The sequence below is a fragment of the Lytechinus variegatus genome, chromosome 8 (assembly GCF_018143015.1).
Source record: "Lytechinus variegatus isolate NC3 chromosome 8, Lvar_3.0, whole genome shotgun sequence".
NCBI lineage: Eukaryota > Metazoa > Echinodermata > Echinoidea > Temnopleuroida > Toxopneustidae > Lytechinus > Lytechinus variegatus.
The window spans coordinates 17036415-17056945 of NC_054747.1; the positions used below are offsets into that span (position 1 = coordinate 17036415).

The 20531-nt window shown below is 36.3% G+C and overlaps 1 protein-coding gene across 1 annotated transcript in view; it reads right to left on the reverse strand.

Annotated features, from left to right (window-relative positions):
- Positions 1-11370, reverse strand: part of LOC121420065 (V-type proton ATPase catalytic subunit A-like) — a 31585-nt gene extending 20215 nt beyond the window's left edge. The window contains exons 1-2 of the mRNA XM_041614593.1: positions 11282-11370; positions 3295-3393 (exon numbers count right to left, since the gene is read on the reverse strand). Coding sequence (XP_041470527.1) covers positions 3295-3361 — 67 coding nt within the window. The 5' untranslated portion in view covers positions 3362-3393; positions 11282-11370. The remainder of the gene's footprint in view (positions 1-3294; positions 3394-11281) is intronic.
- Between the last annotated feature and the right edge of the window lie 9161 nt (positions 11371-20531).

Here is a 20531-nt window from a genome sequence, read left to right on the forward strand (position 1 = left end):
ATCAATCAATATCATCAACATCACTATCATCATCATCATCATCATCATCATCATCACCATCATCATCACCATCTTCATCATCATCATCATCATCATCACCATCATCATCATCATAACCGTCATTGTCACCACCACCATCATCATCATCAGAAACACCATCATCATCTTCTTCAGAAACACCATCACCACCATCATCATCATCATCACCATCATCATCACCATCATCATCACCATCATCATTACCATTTATCATCATCATCACCATTTATCATCATCATTATCATCATCATCACCATTTATCATCATCATTATCATCATCATCATCATCGTCATCATCATCATTATCATATACCACTATCACGTTCATCATCCTCAATCCTCTAATCCCCACTCCATCATTGTTATTTTTGAAACCACGCGTACACTAGTGCTGCAAGTTTCCAACACATTTTTACCTGAATGTAGCTTACAGTATGTACACATATTTTCTGTAGTGTATGTACATTCTTAAGGGGGTGGGCCTATGGAAAGAATGATAATTTGGAAGAGGTGAAAATAAAAAAGCAGATTCAATAATTAATTAACAGACCATGTATGTGAGTCTGAATGGAGGGGAATAAGTCCTGTATGTTTAATTTCTCGTTAGGGAACAGATTTTTTTCTTGCAGGGGGGGGGCTATCTTCAAAAACTTTAAAGGACTTGAAAAAAAATCTTTAGCTGCATAAAAAATATATAAGGTGAACAACACCTGTAGATAATATAATATTCAGCTGTTTTTTTTTCTTTTCTTTTTGTGGAAGGGAAGGGGGTGAGGAGGGGGGTACAGTGTATTTGCAAAAACTTATTTTTTTACATATAAATCAATACACACTATATATTTATACTTAACAGCATTTAAAAGATTGTGTGGGTCTGAATGGATGTGAGTAAGAGCTGTGGATTATATAATGTTTCATTTCTCGTCACCAAACCCAACACAGGAAATCATAAGTACAGAGACAGCTTATTTCCTATCTACCAGCAACTACATCAGTCATACATACATACTTGAATCCAACAGACTCAGTATAAATCATACACACAGCATCATACATCATAAAGGTACTAACAAACATCCCTACTGGTAATGTAAAATATATGTTTTTAACTTTAACTGACTGAGCTAAGCAGGTGTGAAATCAATTTCCAGGTCATGATATCATATTCCAAACATCTGTTTTCCAAACTCCCTAGCAATAATTTGGGAAATCTATAATTCTATATACATTGTACCAGAGTCCCCCCCCCCTTCCCTAAGGTACAAGTAAAACAATAGGGCTTTGATCATTTTTTCTTATCTTTTGAAAGTAACAATCTACTGTACATATATCTCGGTAATTAATGTCAATGCTAGGAATTAAAAAAACAACAACAGAAAAGCAGTTCTAGCATTCATGCAGATCTGCCAACCTTCTACAACAAAAAAGTACTCTCAGAAGGAAAAAAAGTATTTTTTGACAAAAAGGGTATTTCTAAAAATTTGTCTCAACGTAACAATCGCCAGCCTGCTGTAGTGAGATCAGTGAAAAAAACATGTAAAATGACTCTCTGTGAAAACTTGATAATTCACCATTTTAAACATGTGCTCGTAGGCAAGAATTTACTTGTTCTTTTCATGCAACAAGTTACTGACCCGACAGTGATTTTGACCGGTCTGGTACCGATGGACCGGCGCTCGGGTCGTGCGCTGTGTATGTGCTCCATGATTGGAAATTTTTAGAAAAGTAACAAACCATACAAAAAAATTATTGGTGTATTAAAAACAGAGGGACACATATTAGCAGTTGGCATGTCTGTTCATGTATCATGGATATTCTTCATAGAAAAGTCAGGTAAAATTACACAGGGAACCTTGGAAATCCCCATTCACCACAAAGTTCAAGCTTATCCAATGTTGTTGATTTTTAAGGCAGTAAGTTGTGAAATGTAGCCCCTGAAAAAAAATTGCTTGAGAAAAGTAATTCATGTTGACAAATTAAAGGGGAATGAAACCTTTGGAACAAATAGGCTTGTGTAGAAACAGAAAAATAAAAAAAATAAGAATAAAGAAAGTTTGAGAAAAATCGGACAAATAATGAGAAAGTTATGAGCATTTGAATATTGCAATCACTAATGCTATGGAGATCCTCCCACTGGCAGTGCGACAAGGATGTGTGATGTCACTGATGAACAACTTTCCCTTTGGTGGACTATAAAATACCCTCAAAATGTATCTTTTTGCTTTTTATTATGATACTTAGCTCTTTATCCATGATGTATTCCTAAAAAATATATATTACATGCCCTCATGTAGAAAGAACATTATGATCTATGGATAGATGTGATAAAAGAGGCAATTCAAGTGAAATATATACTAAAGTAATGGGGGCATTGTTCACAAGTGACATCACACATCTTTGTTGCATTGCCAATTTGCTATCTCCATAGCATTTGTGATCGCAATATTCAAATGCTCATAAATTTCTCATTATTTGTCAGATTTTTCTCAAACTTTCTTTGTTCTTATTCTTTGACTTTTCTGTTTTCACACAAGCTATCTTGTTCCAATGCTTTCATTCTCCTTTAAATACATGAGGGACAAAAAAGACAACACTTTCTCAGTATGTATGACATCATGTCTCTTTTTTAAGAAAGGACATTTTTTCAAGTGGGGCATGCATAAGTATCAATTTCTTAAAATTTTATTTGCATCATATTTTGATAATGGAAAATGATGTCAAGTATCATTTCTACCTGTAGTTTGTGAACTGTCAACATGATCAAAACCACTGCTTAATGCCTTCCAATTACAGCATTACCATCATCACCATCATCATCATCATTATCACTATCATATTTATCACTATCATATTAATCATTATCACTATCATATTAATCATTATCAGTATCAATCATCAATCATCTTCATCAGTAGCAGCAGCACCAGCATCATCTTCATCATCAGCATCATCATCACCATCACCATCATCATCAATTCATCATCATCACCCTCATCATCATCAGTGATCACCATCATCACCAACATCATCAGTGATCACCACCATCATCATCATCATCATGTCATCACGATCATCATCATCAGCAGCAGCAGCCTCATCTACAGCAGCATCCGCAGCAGAAGCTTCATCTTACACACTTTACATCACAATATCACATGCACATGTCTCCCTGTAACAAAGAATGATTCCACTACTTCAAGCACTCATCATTACTGCTGAAAAGCATACAGATATCAATTTTAGAAAAATTCTTACCAGGTCCAGATACAGCAAAGACGTATCCATACTTGCTCTCCTTTTCATTATCTGCTACTTTATCCATGATGGAATGATTTCACTCCTTCAACTCCAGCTCTGGAAATGTATAAAAAGAAATTAAAAGATCCTCATTTAATAATAATAATATGATTTGTATAGCTCACGTATCCGCCTTGCTAGGTGCTCAAGGTGCTCAAGTATATTACCCCCGCTAAGCTAGTCTACCATTTCTCTTGCGCACAGCGTTTTTACACCATGTAGACAAAAATATGACAAGTATGTTTTCACTCAGCTTAATTCTCTGAATGCATCACACACTACATGGTGAAGACTGAATATTTAAGGCAAAAATATCATGGCCTTTTAACAGTGTTTTTGAAGATGTAATTCGGATTTAGTTGTAACGAGCGAAAAATCCTGTATGTGTTGGCAGGAATTGCACAATGTTCGGGAGAGAATGTCATCAGATCTATATGCAATCGAATCTCAGCATGGGTCAAACTCATTCCTATCAACATGGACTACAGGTCTGTGTTTTAATATGCAATGCACCAACAGCAAAACTTCTTCATGCCAGGAGGGTGGGTGGGCGGAGTACAGCGAGACAGTGAGAACTGGGCAGAAGGATGGGGAGGGAGGGAGGGCTATTCCTTTTCAAGGGGGAGGGTTCTCTGAAAAAGGGTGGGTTGTATTTTCAATATTTTGCACTGAATGTACATGTAGTGCTTATCATCCATCCATATTCATCTATTTTCTTATTAAACAATGAAAAGGTGAGTAGATTAATCTGAGTTGCCAACTTGAACAGGAACATTTCAGTATTTTGTGAGTTGAAAATCAGTATTTTGGTGAGGAAATCCATAATTTTCAAGGAAATAAAATAGGACATTTAGAAAATAATTAATTTGCATGACAGTATTCTTCTCATTTTTCAGTACTGGTACTTGAGACAGAGAATCAGTACTAGTTCAGGGGCCACGGATCCAGGGGCTGGAAAGGCTTCAGCCGCCCCCCCCCCACTTTTTCTCCCAAACCATGTAAAAAAAATATACAAATGACCATCTGATTGTGTTTTTTTGCATGGTCAGCCCCCCCACACACACACACTTTCAAAACTGTTCTGAGGCCCCAAAAGTTGACAGCAATGGATTTAATAAGGTTTTTTTCTATGAAAAGATGAATATGAAAATACAAAAATATAGAAGACAAAAACATGAATAAACTAGAATTTAATTCGTCATGCGGACGAATTAGGTGGTCTGTCATGATTTGTCATTCAGTGTCGGCTAATGTATGAAACGAATCATTTAGATATGATTGATAATCTTGGTCGTAGACATCCAAAGAATAAATTTTGACCATTGCCAAATGTGATTATTGATGTGGTAATGACAATCGTCAGACATACATATTCAAACAGATATATAGAAGATAGATCATGATTATATATATAGATGGATGGCGCGATGGATGGATCAATTAGTGATGGATAGAGAGATAAATGATAGGTGGTTATATTAATAAAACATAGATAGATAGACAGACATATAGATAGATAGATAGGTAGGTAGGTAGGTAGGTAGGTAAAGAGACAGATAGATTGATATAGAAAGATAGACATATTCAAATAGATATATATAAGATAAATAGATAGATAGATAGATAGCCAGACAGACAAACATATAGAACGATAGATAGACAGGCAGATAGATGGATGGATATATAGAAAGATAGATAAATATATATATCTAAACAGATAGGTATATTATATTAGACAGAGAGAGAGATAGATAGACAGATACATATAAGTACAAAGTAGGTAGATAGACATACATGTATTGACATATATATGGATAGATAGATAGAGTGAGAGAGAGAGACATATTCAAACAGGTAGATATATATTAAATAGAGAGATAGACATTTATGTCATGTAGGTAGATATATAGACAGACAGATGGATAGATAGACAGAAATATAGATAGATTTATAACAGATAGCGGATGGACGGATATGATTAGATAGATATATTACGAAAAAAAGTAATTATAACCTGTTTTATTTTGCAATATTTAAGCTATTAATTATTAGAATTGTTATAATTGATCGTGCGCAAGATATTAAATAAAAAATCATGTTCACCCGCGGACTCGAACCCCTGCCCGCATGATTGAATGAGATGCAAGTCTGACGCCTAACCGATTGAGCTAGCATATTTCCTATAGACTTTACACGTAAGCAAATTTGAGAATTACAAATCCAATTTTGCAAGCGATAAACGGGCATGATCTCGGCATCTGATCGAAAAATGAAGGCACAGGTGTGAAAGCTAAGAATCTCAGCTACAGCATAATAAAAGCTCAGGGAAAACTGACAAGAAACAATGGAGATATGGCTCACGAAATAGAGGAATGTCGAATCTAGTTTTGACAAAAAGTCATGTCCCATAGAGATTACACGCAAAACACATGTGATATGAAAAAAATCAATTATAATCTGTTTTATCTTGCTAAATTTAAACATTTATACCTTTTAATTATCATAAAGGATCATGTAAGAAGTGGCAAAAAGAAAAAAAAAATGAAAAAAAAAATCATCTTCTTCACCCCAGGACTCGAACCCGCGCCCTTTAGAAAGCAGTCAAAGCCACGATATTCCCCATAAAGAATACACGAAAGCAATTTTGAGAATTACAAGTCCAATTTTGCAAGTGAAATACGGGCATGATCCCGGCATCTGATCAAAAAATGAAGGGCACACTTGCGAAAGCTTAGAATCTCAGCTAAAACATACTAAAAGCTTAAAGAAAACTGACAAGAAACAATGGAGATATGGCTCACGAAATAGAGGAATGTCGAATCTAGTTTTGAGAAAAGGTCATGTCCCATAGAGATTACACGCAAAATACATGTGATATGAAAAAAGTAATTATAATCTGTTTTATCTTGCTAAATTTTAACTTTTATACATGTACCTTTTAATTATCATAAAGGATCATGTAAGAAGTGGCAAAAAGAAAAAAAAATGAAAAAAAAAAAAATCATCTTGTTCACCCCAGGACTCGAACCCGCGCCCTTTAGAGAGGGGTCAAAGCCACGATATTCCCCATAGAGAATACACGTAAGCAATTTTGAGAATTACAAGTCCAATTTTGCAAGTGAAATACGGGCATGATCCCGGCATCTGATCAAAAAATGAAGGGCACACTTGCGAAAGCTCAGAATCTCAGCTACAACATACTAAAAGCTCAGGGAAAACTGACAAGAAAAAATGGAGATATGGCTCACGAAATAGCGGAATGTCGAATCTAGTTTTGAGAAAAAGTCATGTCCCATAGAGATTACACGCAAAATGAGGAAAAATGACATGCCTCTTTTCATCGCTGTTTTACGCAATGATGCGTTTCTCAAAACAAAAATTCATGATAACTAAGGAGAAAGAATACATTCTAATCTACAACATATCGAAATCTGGGCGAAAAATGATCTATATTCGAGAAGTTACAACCAAATTTGCATAAATTTGATGACGTCATTTTTTTAAAAATGAAATTTTTAGTTTAGGCGCTATTTTGATGACGTCACGATATAATTTAGGGACAATGGTGACATGAAATCAAATCTACAACTCATACTCTATCGATATATGAAAAAAAAATTGGGGGTCAATGGACTATTTAAAGAGCTACAGTGAATTTGCAATAGGCATGTTTTTGCCCATATATGGCCTATAGTGAGAGCTCGCGCGCACATGTGCTGCAAACTTTAACGGGTGTTAATTTCGTCATTAATGGTCGTAGAAGGTTGATCAAGGTATCAAATTGTTCAGAATTTTATTATCAATGCAATGATGTAAAAAAAAACGGTGTTTCTGCGTTGCGTATAGGCGTTACGCGCGGAAACGCGCGCGCATATGTGCGCGCGCACAAAATTTTGAAATGCTTAAAATGACCTGAAACGTACTCTCGTTTGGTCAAAAAGTGATTTTTAGTATTTTGAAATTTTGACGCACGCGTACGCGCGCGTCGTGACCTCCAGGTGACCTTTGATGACATGACCTGATGACCCTTGACCTGAAGTTGATATGATGTAAATATTGATAATTTTTTATAGTTGATTATGAAGATATGATTGATAATGTGATTTTACAAAATGGCGCCTAGATGACGTCATCATGACCTGATGACCTTGAAAAGCTTATTTTGACGTGTCCATGACAGATCCTATAGATGACATGAAATTCAATGAAATTGACCAAGTTCATTTTGAGATAACTTGGCGACAAGAAAATCCGTAAAAATAAAGAAATAAAGTAAGAAAGAAATAAGAAAATTCTGACGAAATTAAGAGGTGATCTGTCAACGACAGACCACCTAAAAAGACAAAGATATTGAAAAGATGGAGAAAAAAATGAAATACAGAAATATTGTAGAGATGTAGAATGTACTCAAGAATGCCCATTTCTGCAAGGGAAAGACTTCCTTTTGTGACAGCCACTCTACCCCTAACTCCATATTTTTTACTTTGGGGTGGCTGTTGCAAACAGGAACTCTTCCCCTGCAAAGTAATTTCAGACCATTTTTTGCCAGGTTTACTCTGAAATAACGAGGTTCATCGATCACCTGAATTTCAGCCACATGAAGGCATCAAGAACAGCTCTATTTCGGCATCGATACTGAGATCATCGTTCAAATTCTAAGACCCTCATCACAATCCCAAAAACAAGGTTCAGAGATCCTGAACAGGTTCAGGAAACTAGTTTTGAAGGTCATTTTGCTGGCATTCACATCCGATCACTTGAAATTGGTTTTCAAATCCACTTCACATTTTAGCGTTATTTTTGCTAAAGGAATGTTCTCAGTGGGGTCACGTTTCACCTGAAATTTGAAACCGCAGCATAGACATTCTAGACAGAGTATGTGAAATAGTGTCCATAAATTGAAATTACACCAAAGTCTAAGACAACAAAAGTCCACCTGAGACTTTCAACGATGGGGCATCAAAGACATCAAAGACCTGTTTCTGATGCCTGAATGCATGCCCTGATCTGGCTGACACCAGCATGCGGCATAATGTTAGATATTATTACCCTGGTCATCGGATCCTATTCTTCTTCGCCAACGTTAATACCCAAGGCACGCATCTGTAACGTTGGCGAAGAACAATAGGAAACAAGATGAAGGCGTAAATATCGGGCAAGTCTCTTCCGTCTTTTCACAATATATTTCTCTTTTTTTAATGAATTCTTGCTCAAAAATAACGAGAGCGTAGAAATGTCGGATATGAAGTTTTATCCCATGTACATGATCTAGGGCTAGATCTTTTAGAAGGAAAGTAGAAATCTTGGGGGTGAAAGTTTCAGGTTTTGGCTGCCTACACGCATGTGAATGGATAGGGATACCTGGGTCCTGGCTTCATTGAGACGGAGTGAGAGCTTCGCGAGAGTAAGCCTACGTAAATCAGTCAATGATTTTTTCTCTCAAGTAGCCGCCTGGGCCCGTTTCTCAACACCTGGACAAGTTAGTCATATCTTTATCCACAAACCACGGAGTTAGTTCCAATCTTACTAAACCTGTTTCACGAAAGGCTTCCTAACTAAAATACCTTGATATCGATACTATCGGTAAAAAGAGCAGACGAGATGTAGCCTTAGTCACAAAATAGCATAATTTTCAAAAATAAAAATTATGACAAAATTGCAAATATTGTGATGAATTGGGAATTACATCTTTTAAAAAGAATAGCACAGGTAAATTATGCATCATACATACTTAGACCATGAAGACTGGGGCATTCAATTGCTGAAAAATGGAATTATGAATAATTTATTTCATGGCTAAAAAATCACATGTGGACGTTGAGATGGGTACCCCCCGGGATATCCAATTTTAATAGTTTACGAAAGTAAACCGTAACGGTTTTATTTGTAAAATTATGATAATCATACCATGTTTTACGATTCCAAACATCATCAAAATATAGTTTAACATTTTTTTTATAAATCTTTGATACCGATCTTACGATTTGACAAATTCTATGCATAAATTAGAGATTAGAATTTATCCAAATGTCAATAGGGTCTGAAAACGACAAATACAAGTCCAGTTATGGATGGCCTGACGTGGTAGAATTTTCATCGATTAAATTATTTTACTATTTCAAAATGAATGGTTTTGTGGCGTTTTACCAACAGTTTTCATAGTTACTTTGTATTACAATGATCATTGAATGCATTATCCCACTTGTTTTGGGATGTAATTTCAACCTCTATGATTGATTACGTGAGATTATAATTTTTCAAATTTCTCGGCACTTTTGCATGTCATAGTCTACCTACGTGATGCCACTACGTCATTAAGAAAGAAGTTATGACAGGTTCGGAGGTGTCAAATATTTAGTGAGGTTGTTGTACCCGATCTTGGTAAAGAGGGCTTCGTGAAACGGTTAGCGACAAGTAGCTCACTATCTCCGATTTAGTCAAGAAGTTAGACTTATGACGATGTTGAGAAACGGGCCCCTGGCTACTCAAGACTACCTCAAGCCCACTCATGGTTTCAAATCGTCTCGTGTGTGAAGGATTCATATGCACCTGTTGCACGCGAATCTTTCACACCCTTTTTACTAAAATAACTATGACTTTACATCGTAGCTAAGCATTACATTTACGCTATGACACTTACCGAACCATATGGATCGTTTGTTGAATTCTCTTTTTTAATAAAATAAGAGCATTTTTCGTGATCTTCACGTAGATACCTTCTGCTCAGCGTGGATATCAATTTTTGCCTAAAGAGGGCGCGCGATATTATTCACAAGCCGGTAGGCACTTAAGAACCAAGTTTGAAAGGATACTCGTAAAATTATGTCACTCTCGCCGATGAATATTCATTAGATCATGGTCGTGCGTGTTCAATACACACTGAGTGCATGCATGCAGAGTTTGTATTGAACACGCACGACCACGATCTAATGAATATTCATCGCGAGAGTGACGTAATTTTACGAGTGTCCTTTCAAACTTGGTTCTTAAGTGCCTACCGTACCTTTGTTTACGGTGTTGCAAGCTAGCTGCATTCTAGGCGATCAGCATTATTTTCTTGCTCGTTTAATCCACTTTCATCGTCATCTTGTCAAAAGATGGCGTACTTTACCAATAAGTACATACATGAGATGCAACTTGTTGATTTTTGGTACAATTTCCTATTATGCGCTGACGACTTGAATTGAGAATGTTCAATACGAAAAATTGCTTTTCGATTGTTGATTGCGTACAATGTACTTTCCACCGCAGTATTAAGGACGGATCGAATGGAGTATCCTGGTTGAGACTTGGAGGTAAGCGATAAAAACACTTTTATAAATAATTTCCAATTCATTTTAAAAACAAACTTAAATGAAAAAAACAAAATTCCATAGTGGAGAAATACTGAATGTTTGGCATTTTTCATTCCCTCACATTCGTGTGATGAATGAAAATGTCAAAGTCCACTATTGAAACCACATGCGTTGTGCGAGGTTAGTAACTAACCTCGCATGTTGTGTGAGTGCCTCAAGCCCCCATTCTGCTGACTCCTCACCATTTGTCTTGCACTGACTTAAATAAGTAATGAGCAGAGCAAAAGAGGAGATCATAAATCACTCACACCCAACATCTACAACTCCTATTAAAATAACTTGAAATTCAGATCATGTACAATTATAATACAGTTACCACGAAAACGTGATTCACCCAACTCATTAGCGTGTAAAAGAAATTGCACGCACTGACAAACTAGATATCAGAATGAGTTCCTGTGGGACACCGGTGGGCTTGCCTCCTCTCGAAAAAGAAAAGTTCGATCGCAGAAATTAACACTAACATTCATCATCAATAGCAATGAAAATCAGAGAAATATCTATAGAACCACATGCAAAAATAGGCTAGGCAACCATACAATGTAAAAACTTTATACTCCAAAACTGCTAGGAAAAGAAAAATTACTTACAAGAAAAAATGTCTTGGACGATTGCAGCAGTACCGTGGCCAAAATCTCCGCAGTGCCAGCAATATCACATGATCCAATGCAACGCAAACTGCATGCATCATGCATATGCATTGAGCTACGCTTCGACCCCCCCCCCCGCTCTAAATTTGTTTGCGTTGCAATGGCCTGGTTCTCCCTCTCTCTCCTTTTTTTCGGGGGTGGGGTGTATCGTGCGGGGAGCTACATATTATACCTATAGTATACTTTGGTTTCGTTTCACTTTTCAAGTTATCAAAAGGAACGGCCAGAGTTCCATCTCCTTAAAAAGACAAAGACTGATTTGAAAAGACTCGACAAAGATGCAATTAAGGGACAGTTTCGGAGGGTGCAACGAGCCAAAAAGAGGCCTAGGGCGACATACGTGTAACAAACATTACCAAGGAAGTGAGGCAAGCAAGAAAAATTGTTGACCTGAATTTGAAAATAAAATTTTGTAATTGATATTGGCAAACAGTCCCTCACCTGTTCTCCCTTTTTGTGGGGGGGGGGTACGTAATTACCCCCTCCCCTATATACTTTCTGTGACATACTGCATGGGTGAATTCTCTCAGATCAGGAGACCCCCCAAAAAAAAATCATAATGTAAAGGCCTGTCGCACAAAGCTTAGCAATGCGCCGGTGCGGAGCAGTTTTTAATTTATTATAAGGGGGGATAATTGGTTTTAACCCACCCCCCAGAAAATAAATAAATAAAAAATATAGAGAGAGAGGTTAAGATTTGATAATTCTGTCAAAGCAAAACGGAATTATACCTTTTTAGAATTTTCATTTTGTGACGTGTCTGACGAGCAGCCGCTCCATGTATTCCCGCAAATGCCTAAAAAAGTAAACGCGACTTTACTTGCACGTTGGATATATCATCAGACATATGAATTCATACCCACTTCTATTAGAAAAATGTTTTTATATTGTCCTGATATTTCATATAAGGACAGGTCCGCCACAAAAAAAGTTAATTTGAATAAAAACGGAAAAATTAATCCAGCACGCATGCATATATGCTGAAAATTTCATCAAAATCATATGAAATAAAAGAAAGTTGTGACATTTTAAAGTTTCGCTTATTTTCACAAAACAGTCATAGAACTTGGTTTGCAAATGAGGGACCTAATCCGGGAACTAATGACATCACTCACTATTTCTTTTGTGTTTTATCATATGAAATATTCAAAGTTTCTCCCCCATTGTCCTTTGAAACAAAGTTTTATTTCCCCCTGAACATACGGAATACCATTGTCTAACGGTTTTTGGGTTCGGTCAAGTTGGTCCTTTGTCAAATCTGTAAAAATTTCCAAAGAATATTCTCTCCTTTAGCATAATGGTTAGTTTCGGTCATATTCGCTCATTTGGTTTACGTAGCAGACGATGCTAGTCTGTAGTATATAGTACGCTTACGTAGACCCTATTGCAAATAAAAAATCAATTCCGGACTCGATATGTGCTTTCTCAAACTGTAGCTATATTATAAATATCAGAAGGCAAAGCTTTATAGTACAAGAACATTTTTACTTTCAACATTAAATGCGTTAAGTTTGTTTGGACTGTATTAATTGTTTCAAATGAAAATGTTCTAGGAACGGAAACTATCATACGTTAGTCACGTGACGTTGTACACTGGTACGTTCTGCCTGCTCGATATCAAAGTTTTTTTTTTTGGGGGGGGGGGGGGAAACGAGATGTAACCATTAGCAGTCATACATCAAACTGTAGGTAATCTATTTAGATCCAGTGAGATGACATTAAATCTCGACCTTTTTGACCCTTAGGAATATTCCAGGGGAAAACAAAGGTTCCAGCGTCTCGGATATGAATGGTTTTAGACCGTTTGCCATAACGTGGCCCGGGGGGGGGGGGCATTTACATTGTACGAGTGGATACCATGGGCGACCAAAAAAAACACGTAAAAATGATGTCCCTTTTCACGATACTACCCAGGACCAAAATCCAGTTAAAACCAATTACAGCAAAACCAATTGAAACCAGTTGGCCAACTGGTTTCAATAGGGAAATTGGAACAACTGGTTCCAATTGAAAACCAGTTGCCAATTGGTTCCAGTTAAAACCAGTTGGCCAACTGGAACCAGTTGGCAATTGGTTTCAATTGGTTTTCAATTGGTTCCAGTTGTTCCAATTTCCCTATTAAAACCAGTTGAATCCAATTGGAGGCAACTGGTTTCAATTGGTTCCAGTTGAAACCAATTGGAGGCAACTGGTTTCAACTGGAACCAGTTGAAACCAATTGGTTTCCAACTGGATCCAATTGAAACTTCCAGTTGGAAGGAACTTAATTAGTTACATATTAATTAACATTTGCACTATAAATATTGCTCATGCCAACACAGAAGCAGTGTTATATGTCTGTTAATACCAATGTAAAGGGTATTGATAAAACACAGACTTTCATATGTATACATATATATATACATGTATGGAAGATCTTCAAATATATGTATTTTTATTTGATGTAATTCGGTAACAGTTAGTAGTGTACTAATTATCTTTTAATCTGTTCTAATTATAATCTTTAACATTTATGAACATGGTTTTCACTGCTAAGTATTCTAAAAACTTATCTGAAAATAGTGTGGTACTTCAAATTGAAAAAAAAAATCAATAGATACAATGTAAATTAGGATAAATCTGATAAAACATTAATAAGTGCACACTGGCAAAAAATATGCAAATTAACTGGTTTCAATTGGATCCAGTTGGGTTACTGGAAAATTTCCAATTGGAAACCAATTGGAAATCATTTCCAGTTACCCAACTGGATCCAGTTAGGATTTCCAGTTACCCAACTGGTTCCAGTTAGGATTTCCAGTTGCCCAACTGGTTCCAGTTAGGATTTCCAGTTGCCTAACTGGTTTCAACTGGAAATTGCTTAATTCCAGTTAAAACCAATTGAAACCAGTTGAAACCAATTGAAACCAGTTGGAAATCCAACTGGTTTCAATTGGATTTTGGTCCTGGGTAGGGCACGTTACGTACATAACGTGATAGGGGTGTCCAAAACACAAAAATAATGAAGGGTATCTATTTCGCTAGGGAAATTATGTATAGGGTCGAATTTGCGGGGATGATAAAACAAAATTAAAATGTTTTATAAAGAATGTCCTTTTTGCCCCAACACTCCGTGCTTAGACATGTTAAGAGTCCGATTTGTGCGAGGTGTAGAAGGTGGGGTCGTACGTACTAAACAAAATAAGGTAAAGCCGACGACCGAAGGACCCGCAACAATAAAACATTCCTGTACTTGCTAAGGGGTTCATTTCGGGGGAATATTTGCCAAGAATATCGTTTTATTTCCAATACTTGTTAAGGGTAGGGTTTCACACGCCAATACTTGTTAAGGGGTGCATTTTCAGAATATGGAAATTACGTGTTTAGGGTGCTTTTCGAGACCCCATGGTCGCACATGCCGGTATCCACTCCCGGGGGGCCACTTCCATTCACGAGTGGATACCATGCGCGACCATGGGGTCTCGAAAAGCACCCTAAACACGTAATTTCCATATTCTGAAAATGCACCCCTTAACAAGTATTTGCGTGTGAAACCCTACCCTTAACAAGTTATTGGAAACAAAACGAAACTCTTGGCAAATATTCCCTGAAATGAACCCCTAAACAAGTACAGGAATTTTTTATTGTTACGGGTCCTTCGCCTATCGGTCGTCGCGGCTTTTCCTTATTTGGTTTAGTACGACCCCACCTTCTACACCTCGCGCAAATAGGACTCTAAACACGTAGTGTTGGTGCAAAAAGGACATCCTTAATAAGACATTTTAATTTTGTTTTATGATCTCCGCAAATTCGACCCTAAACACGTAATTTTCCTAGCGAAATAGATACCCTTTTTTCATTATTTTTGTGTTTTTGACACCCTTATCACGTTACGTACGTAACGTGCCCTATCGTGAAAAGGACATCTTTTACGTGTTTTTTTGGTCGCGCATGGTATCCACTCGTCAATGTAAGTGCCCCCCCCCCCCGGGTATCCACTCGTGAATGGAAGTGGGCCCCCGCGGGGAACATGGACACGTTCAAATGAACAGCGAGACGCTATAACTGTGCATTAATTGTAATAATATTTACATCAAATTAATGGAACTTGATAAAAATTTTCACACTATTATCAATCTGGTGTGAGACTATTAACAGTTATAAAAATATACCCGGATTTCTGCAATATTACGTTTATAAAACCACTGTTCCCTGTGTTGGGGACTTCCGGACACTCAAATGCACGCGACTATATACCATTATGCTCATTCTCTCTTATAGCCTTTTTGGACCCACTTTCATTAAAGGTCAAGTCCACCCCAGAAAAAATTTGATTAGAAGAAACAGAGAGAAAAATCAAACTAGCAAACGCTGAAAATTTCATCGGATGTAAAATAAGAAGCTAGGGGTGGTATTCTGAGGTCATTTTATCTTTAAAATATTTTATTTTATCTCTTAAAATGAAATTGGTATTCTGAGACGAGATTTTATCTCTCAGATAAAATTTTAGTTTTTATCTTGCGTATAAATTTTATCTTGCGTGTCTACAGATGATACGCAACATAACAATGCCTGTGTACACATACCCATCGCGTATCTGGCCATTGCAACGCAGATGATGTGCTTGCGCCCACGTTACTTTGAAGAAAAAATAAAATAAACTTAAAAGAGGGTATATTAGAGGCTATTTTATCTCTGTGACGTTGATTTCACCAGTATTTCTAGGTAAATTAACCCCAAATGATGACATGAAAATGAAGAAAAATTATATATTTATTGAGAATAACACCTTAACGTTGTTCCTGTACAATCAGAGAGTATTTCATAAGACTTTTCTTGACTAATATTGTCTTTGAAATGATGCTTGAAAAGATGCGATATAGACTTCGAAAAAAGATGTGAGTATTGTCCTTTTTGTTAAAAAGAAATCTCCGCAAAGACGCGTAAGCGTATATATAGTGCAAGCGTATTTGAAGTCAATAAATTGACGCAATCTCACCCCTAATTGCCACACCTCCTGGCGGAATGGATTTTAATTGGTTGAGTGATATGAGAGAGCTATAAAAGCGCGTTTCTAATTGGATATTGATTAAAAAATAGGTGTGTCTTACAGAGATAAAATGAAGATAAAATGGTTCTCAGAATACCAATTCGGAGAGATTTTAAGGGTATTTTATCTCACTGATTTTAACGGAGATAAAATATTTTATTTTATCTGAGATAAAATGGATCTCAGAATACCACCCTAGGGCATTTTAAAGTTTCGCTTATATCAGTTCACCAAACAGTTACATGCACAACTCAGCGACATATATGCACAAATAGTCAGTCGATATTGTCTCTCACTATTTCGTTTATTTTTTTTATTGTTTGAATTATACAATAATTCATTTTTTACAGATTTGACAATAGGGATCTACCAACTTGACTGAACCATATAGCAGTAAAGAATGCTATATAATTACACATGTTCAGGGAGGAATTATTCGTTGTTTAACTTGACAATGAGGAGAAAATGAAACATTTCATATAATAAAAATACAAAAGAAAAAGTGAGTGGATGACGTCATCAGTCTCCTCATTTGCATACCGACCAAGATGTGCATATGAATGTTTTGTGAAATGAAGCAAAACCTTAAAATGTCATACTTTTTTTTAAATGATCCGATTTTGATGAAAGTGTTATGCTTTCTTTCTTGCCTCTTAATCATTCATTTTATTTTTTTTACATTTTTACATTTGTTCACGAATCTCCTTGAGTATAATTCATGCTATATAATTACACATGTTCAGGGAGGAATTATTCATTGTTTCACTTGACAATGAGGAGAAAATTAGAATATTTCATATAATAAAATACAAAAGAAAAAGTGAGTGGATGACATATCATCAGTCTCCTCATATACCGACCAGGATGTGCATATGACTGTTTTGTGAAATTAAGCGAAACCTTAAAATGTCATACTTTTTTAAATTTCACATCCGCGATTTTGATATAGTGTTATGCTTTCTTTCTTGCCTCTTAATCATTCATTATTCATTTTCTTTTTTTACATTTATACATATGTTCACGTCACGAATCCGCCTTGAGTATAATTCATGATATACCACCGGGTACGTGTGAGTAAAAAATTTGACACCTTATAAATCCCCAATTAAAAGTCATGAACGCCTAATCATTATAATATGGCTGGAAAGAACATTTCCTCCCAAATAATTTGAGACCATATTTTTGTGGTATGTCTTCACGCTTGGATAATTAGTAGGTAATTTTTGCAGTGATGTAAATTTTGATTTGCGCCAAAGTAAGGCATGACTGCAAAGAATGTACCCCAGACGCACATGATGTCATAATCCTACATATGAGCGATTAAACATATTTGCAAATCCCATTTCAATGCCCTTGAGAATTGACAATAAAAAGTGTTTATTACACGATTATAATGAAAGTTACCGAACAAGTGTTTTGAAATGGATTTTAATGCAACCCTTGTAGGATCATGACATCATTGGCATCTGGTTTCATTCATTGCAGCCAGCCTTAGTTTGGCGCAAAGCCGAATTTACATCGGCAAAGAGTACCTCCTGATCAGAAGCGTACGCAAGATTTATGAAGGAGAGGGGGGGGGGGGGGGGTCAAGCCGAATGAGATGTTGACAACCCCCCCCCCCCCCTCCAAAAGTCTTCACCACAAATGTTACGTCGTTTCGTACCTGAACATTTTTGACAAGCAAAGAAGGAATAAAGCAAAAAAGCCTTCTACAAATATTTAGGGAGGGTTGAATAGGGGATTGGGTATAAAAAAAAATGAAGGTGGTGGTGTGAACACCTGTAACCCCCCCATGCGTACGCTGATCATCCAAGCGTTAACTCATACCAGATATAGTATCATATTATTTGAGATAACATATTCTTTCAGGCAATGTAGGCCTATATAAATTATGTGTTCATGACATATTTTTGTTACTTAAATTGGGGATGTGCGGGGTGTCATTTTTTCTTATTTTACTCACACGGTAAATGATTCATCTCTTCATCATACGTCGCCTTCTTGTTTCTACCTCTTCTCCTCTTTTCATTCGTATCTTTCTTCTCTCCTCTTTATTCAAATTTATATATTAGTAAAAATATATATTTATAAAAATTATAGTGTAATGTAACCATCAACTACTGGACTTTATTCCAAGCCAAATTATTTTTCTGTGGATACACCACCACAACAAATTCATATCAAACAGTGACGGATCTAGGGGGGGGGGGGGGTGTTAGGCTGCCAATTAAAAAGATAATGTGCATTAAATACCACCATCATTATATCAAAACCCACACAATATATTCCTATACCATGAACTGCCTTTCTCCATTGCACTAGTAGATGCCAAGAAAACTTGGGTTCAAAATAGCAACAACAAAATGGATTGCTACTTCACAGGTGACTGCCCTTCTGGTCAACCCCCCCCCCCTCCCTGGGAAAATGTTGGATCTGCCCTGTAAAATGAAGTTAAAAAATATATACGTGTATATCTTATGAAATTTATCTATGCCACCGTGCAGATTATGTCATTTCGTACCAACATAAATTCCGTATTGCCAACGATAATGCGATCCTCGGCTGAGATTTTTTAGGGGGCATAAATCCAACCCACTGCACCCCCCCGTTATAACTCAACCCAAAAGACTCAGGGAGTATGAGGTCTAATATATAACAATAACTCAATAAAGAATCTTTTGAAACTTTTTAGAATCTGGTAGATAAGACAGAAGAGCATTATTTTATTTTCAATCAATCATATTATGACTGCTATAATACATTTTGTGGTTTCTTACCGCATGAAATATGTTGAAATAAAAGCTGAGAAATTTTCACTGTGATCAAATATCTGATCTACCATCTTCATAAGAATATATACATCACTCAGGTTGATCTATTAAAAACAATTGTTGTGAATAACAAAATTAATAACTATAACTTATGTAATCACAGCATTTTCTAATTGCGATTCCAGCTGGGTTAGATGCAATACCATTTTGAGGCCAAATTGTTTGTGCAAAATGATGGGCCCATCAAATGTAGTGTCTGATCCAGCTAGATCCGCCTCTGTTATTTCATTGTGATTTAGATCTTTGATTGCTTGGCATACTAACCTGAATTTAAAATGTTGCTAGTGACAAAGAAAGTCTGATATTTAAAAATGTAATTTAAAAAAAAAAGAAGGTAAAAATATGTGTGTATATGTATGTATGGCATCAGTAGCGGACCGTGACCCGGAGGAGACACCAAAGCATCGGGGGGGCACTTTATTATTTGTGAACAATGCAGTGCCCCCCAATGCTTTGTCTCCTCGGGGTCACGGTCCGCCACTGTATGGCATACAAAAGTATTTCAAATGTAATAATACTATCACTACATTACGGACATGATCTATTACAATTTTGGCGTCCATTTACATGTACATGATTTCATGCACTAATTAAGCCTGTTAGTGAGTGCTGGACTACATGGTGACATTACTGAAGACAATTATGTATATATATTTCAGAAGAAAAATTTTCTTTTCAACAAGAATCCACATAACTGTAAAAAAAAAGTTCACATAAGATTTTAATTTTCTAATAAAATTCAAATGCATGTACATGGTAATAACAACGATAAAACACCACCACCACCGCTGATAAGAAGAACACACGATATAAAAATATAAAACTGATGCATAGATGATAAATGAACAAAATGACTCTACATTAAAGCTTTGTAGTACTGTTTGATTGTTTACATGTTACCTTAAATAGTAAAAATCTGATTCGCTTTTGCCCTGAAGAAAGATGTACTTGAAAGAATTTTAGATTTCTAAGACAATTAAGCTCGAACATGATATTCACAAACAATCTGTTTTTCACACACCTTCGCAAAAAATATACTCTATACATTATCCTGTTGAAAGTCACGGTATTCATGCAGTAAATAATCTAAAAGATTCTTAGATGCTACTATGCATGGGCGTAGATCCTCATGCGCTTTCTATTCATGGGGGGGGGGAGGCACTTTGAATTATTACGCCGTATCCCCCGACAGATGAATAGAACTTTCTGCGGATTGACACCATTGCTAATATGTATATGAATAATTGGCATATCATATACCAAAAGTAGAATATGAAGGTGATTTTAATCAATTCCAACAGTTTATAAATATTGTTCTTCTTCATTTATT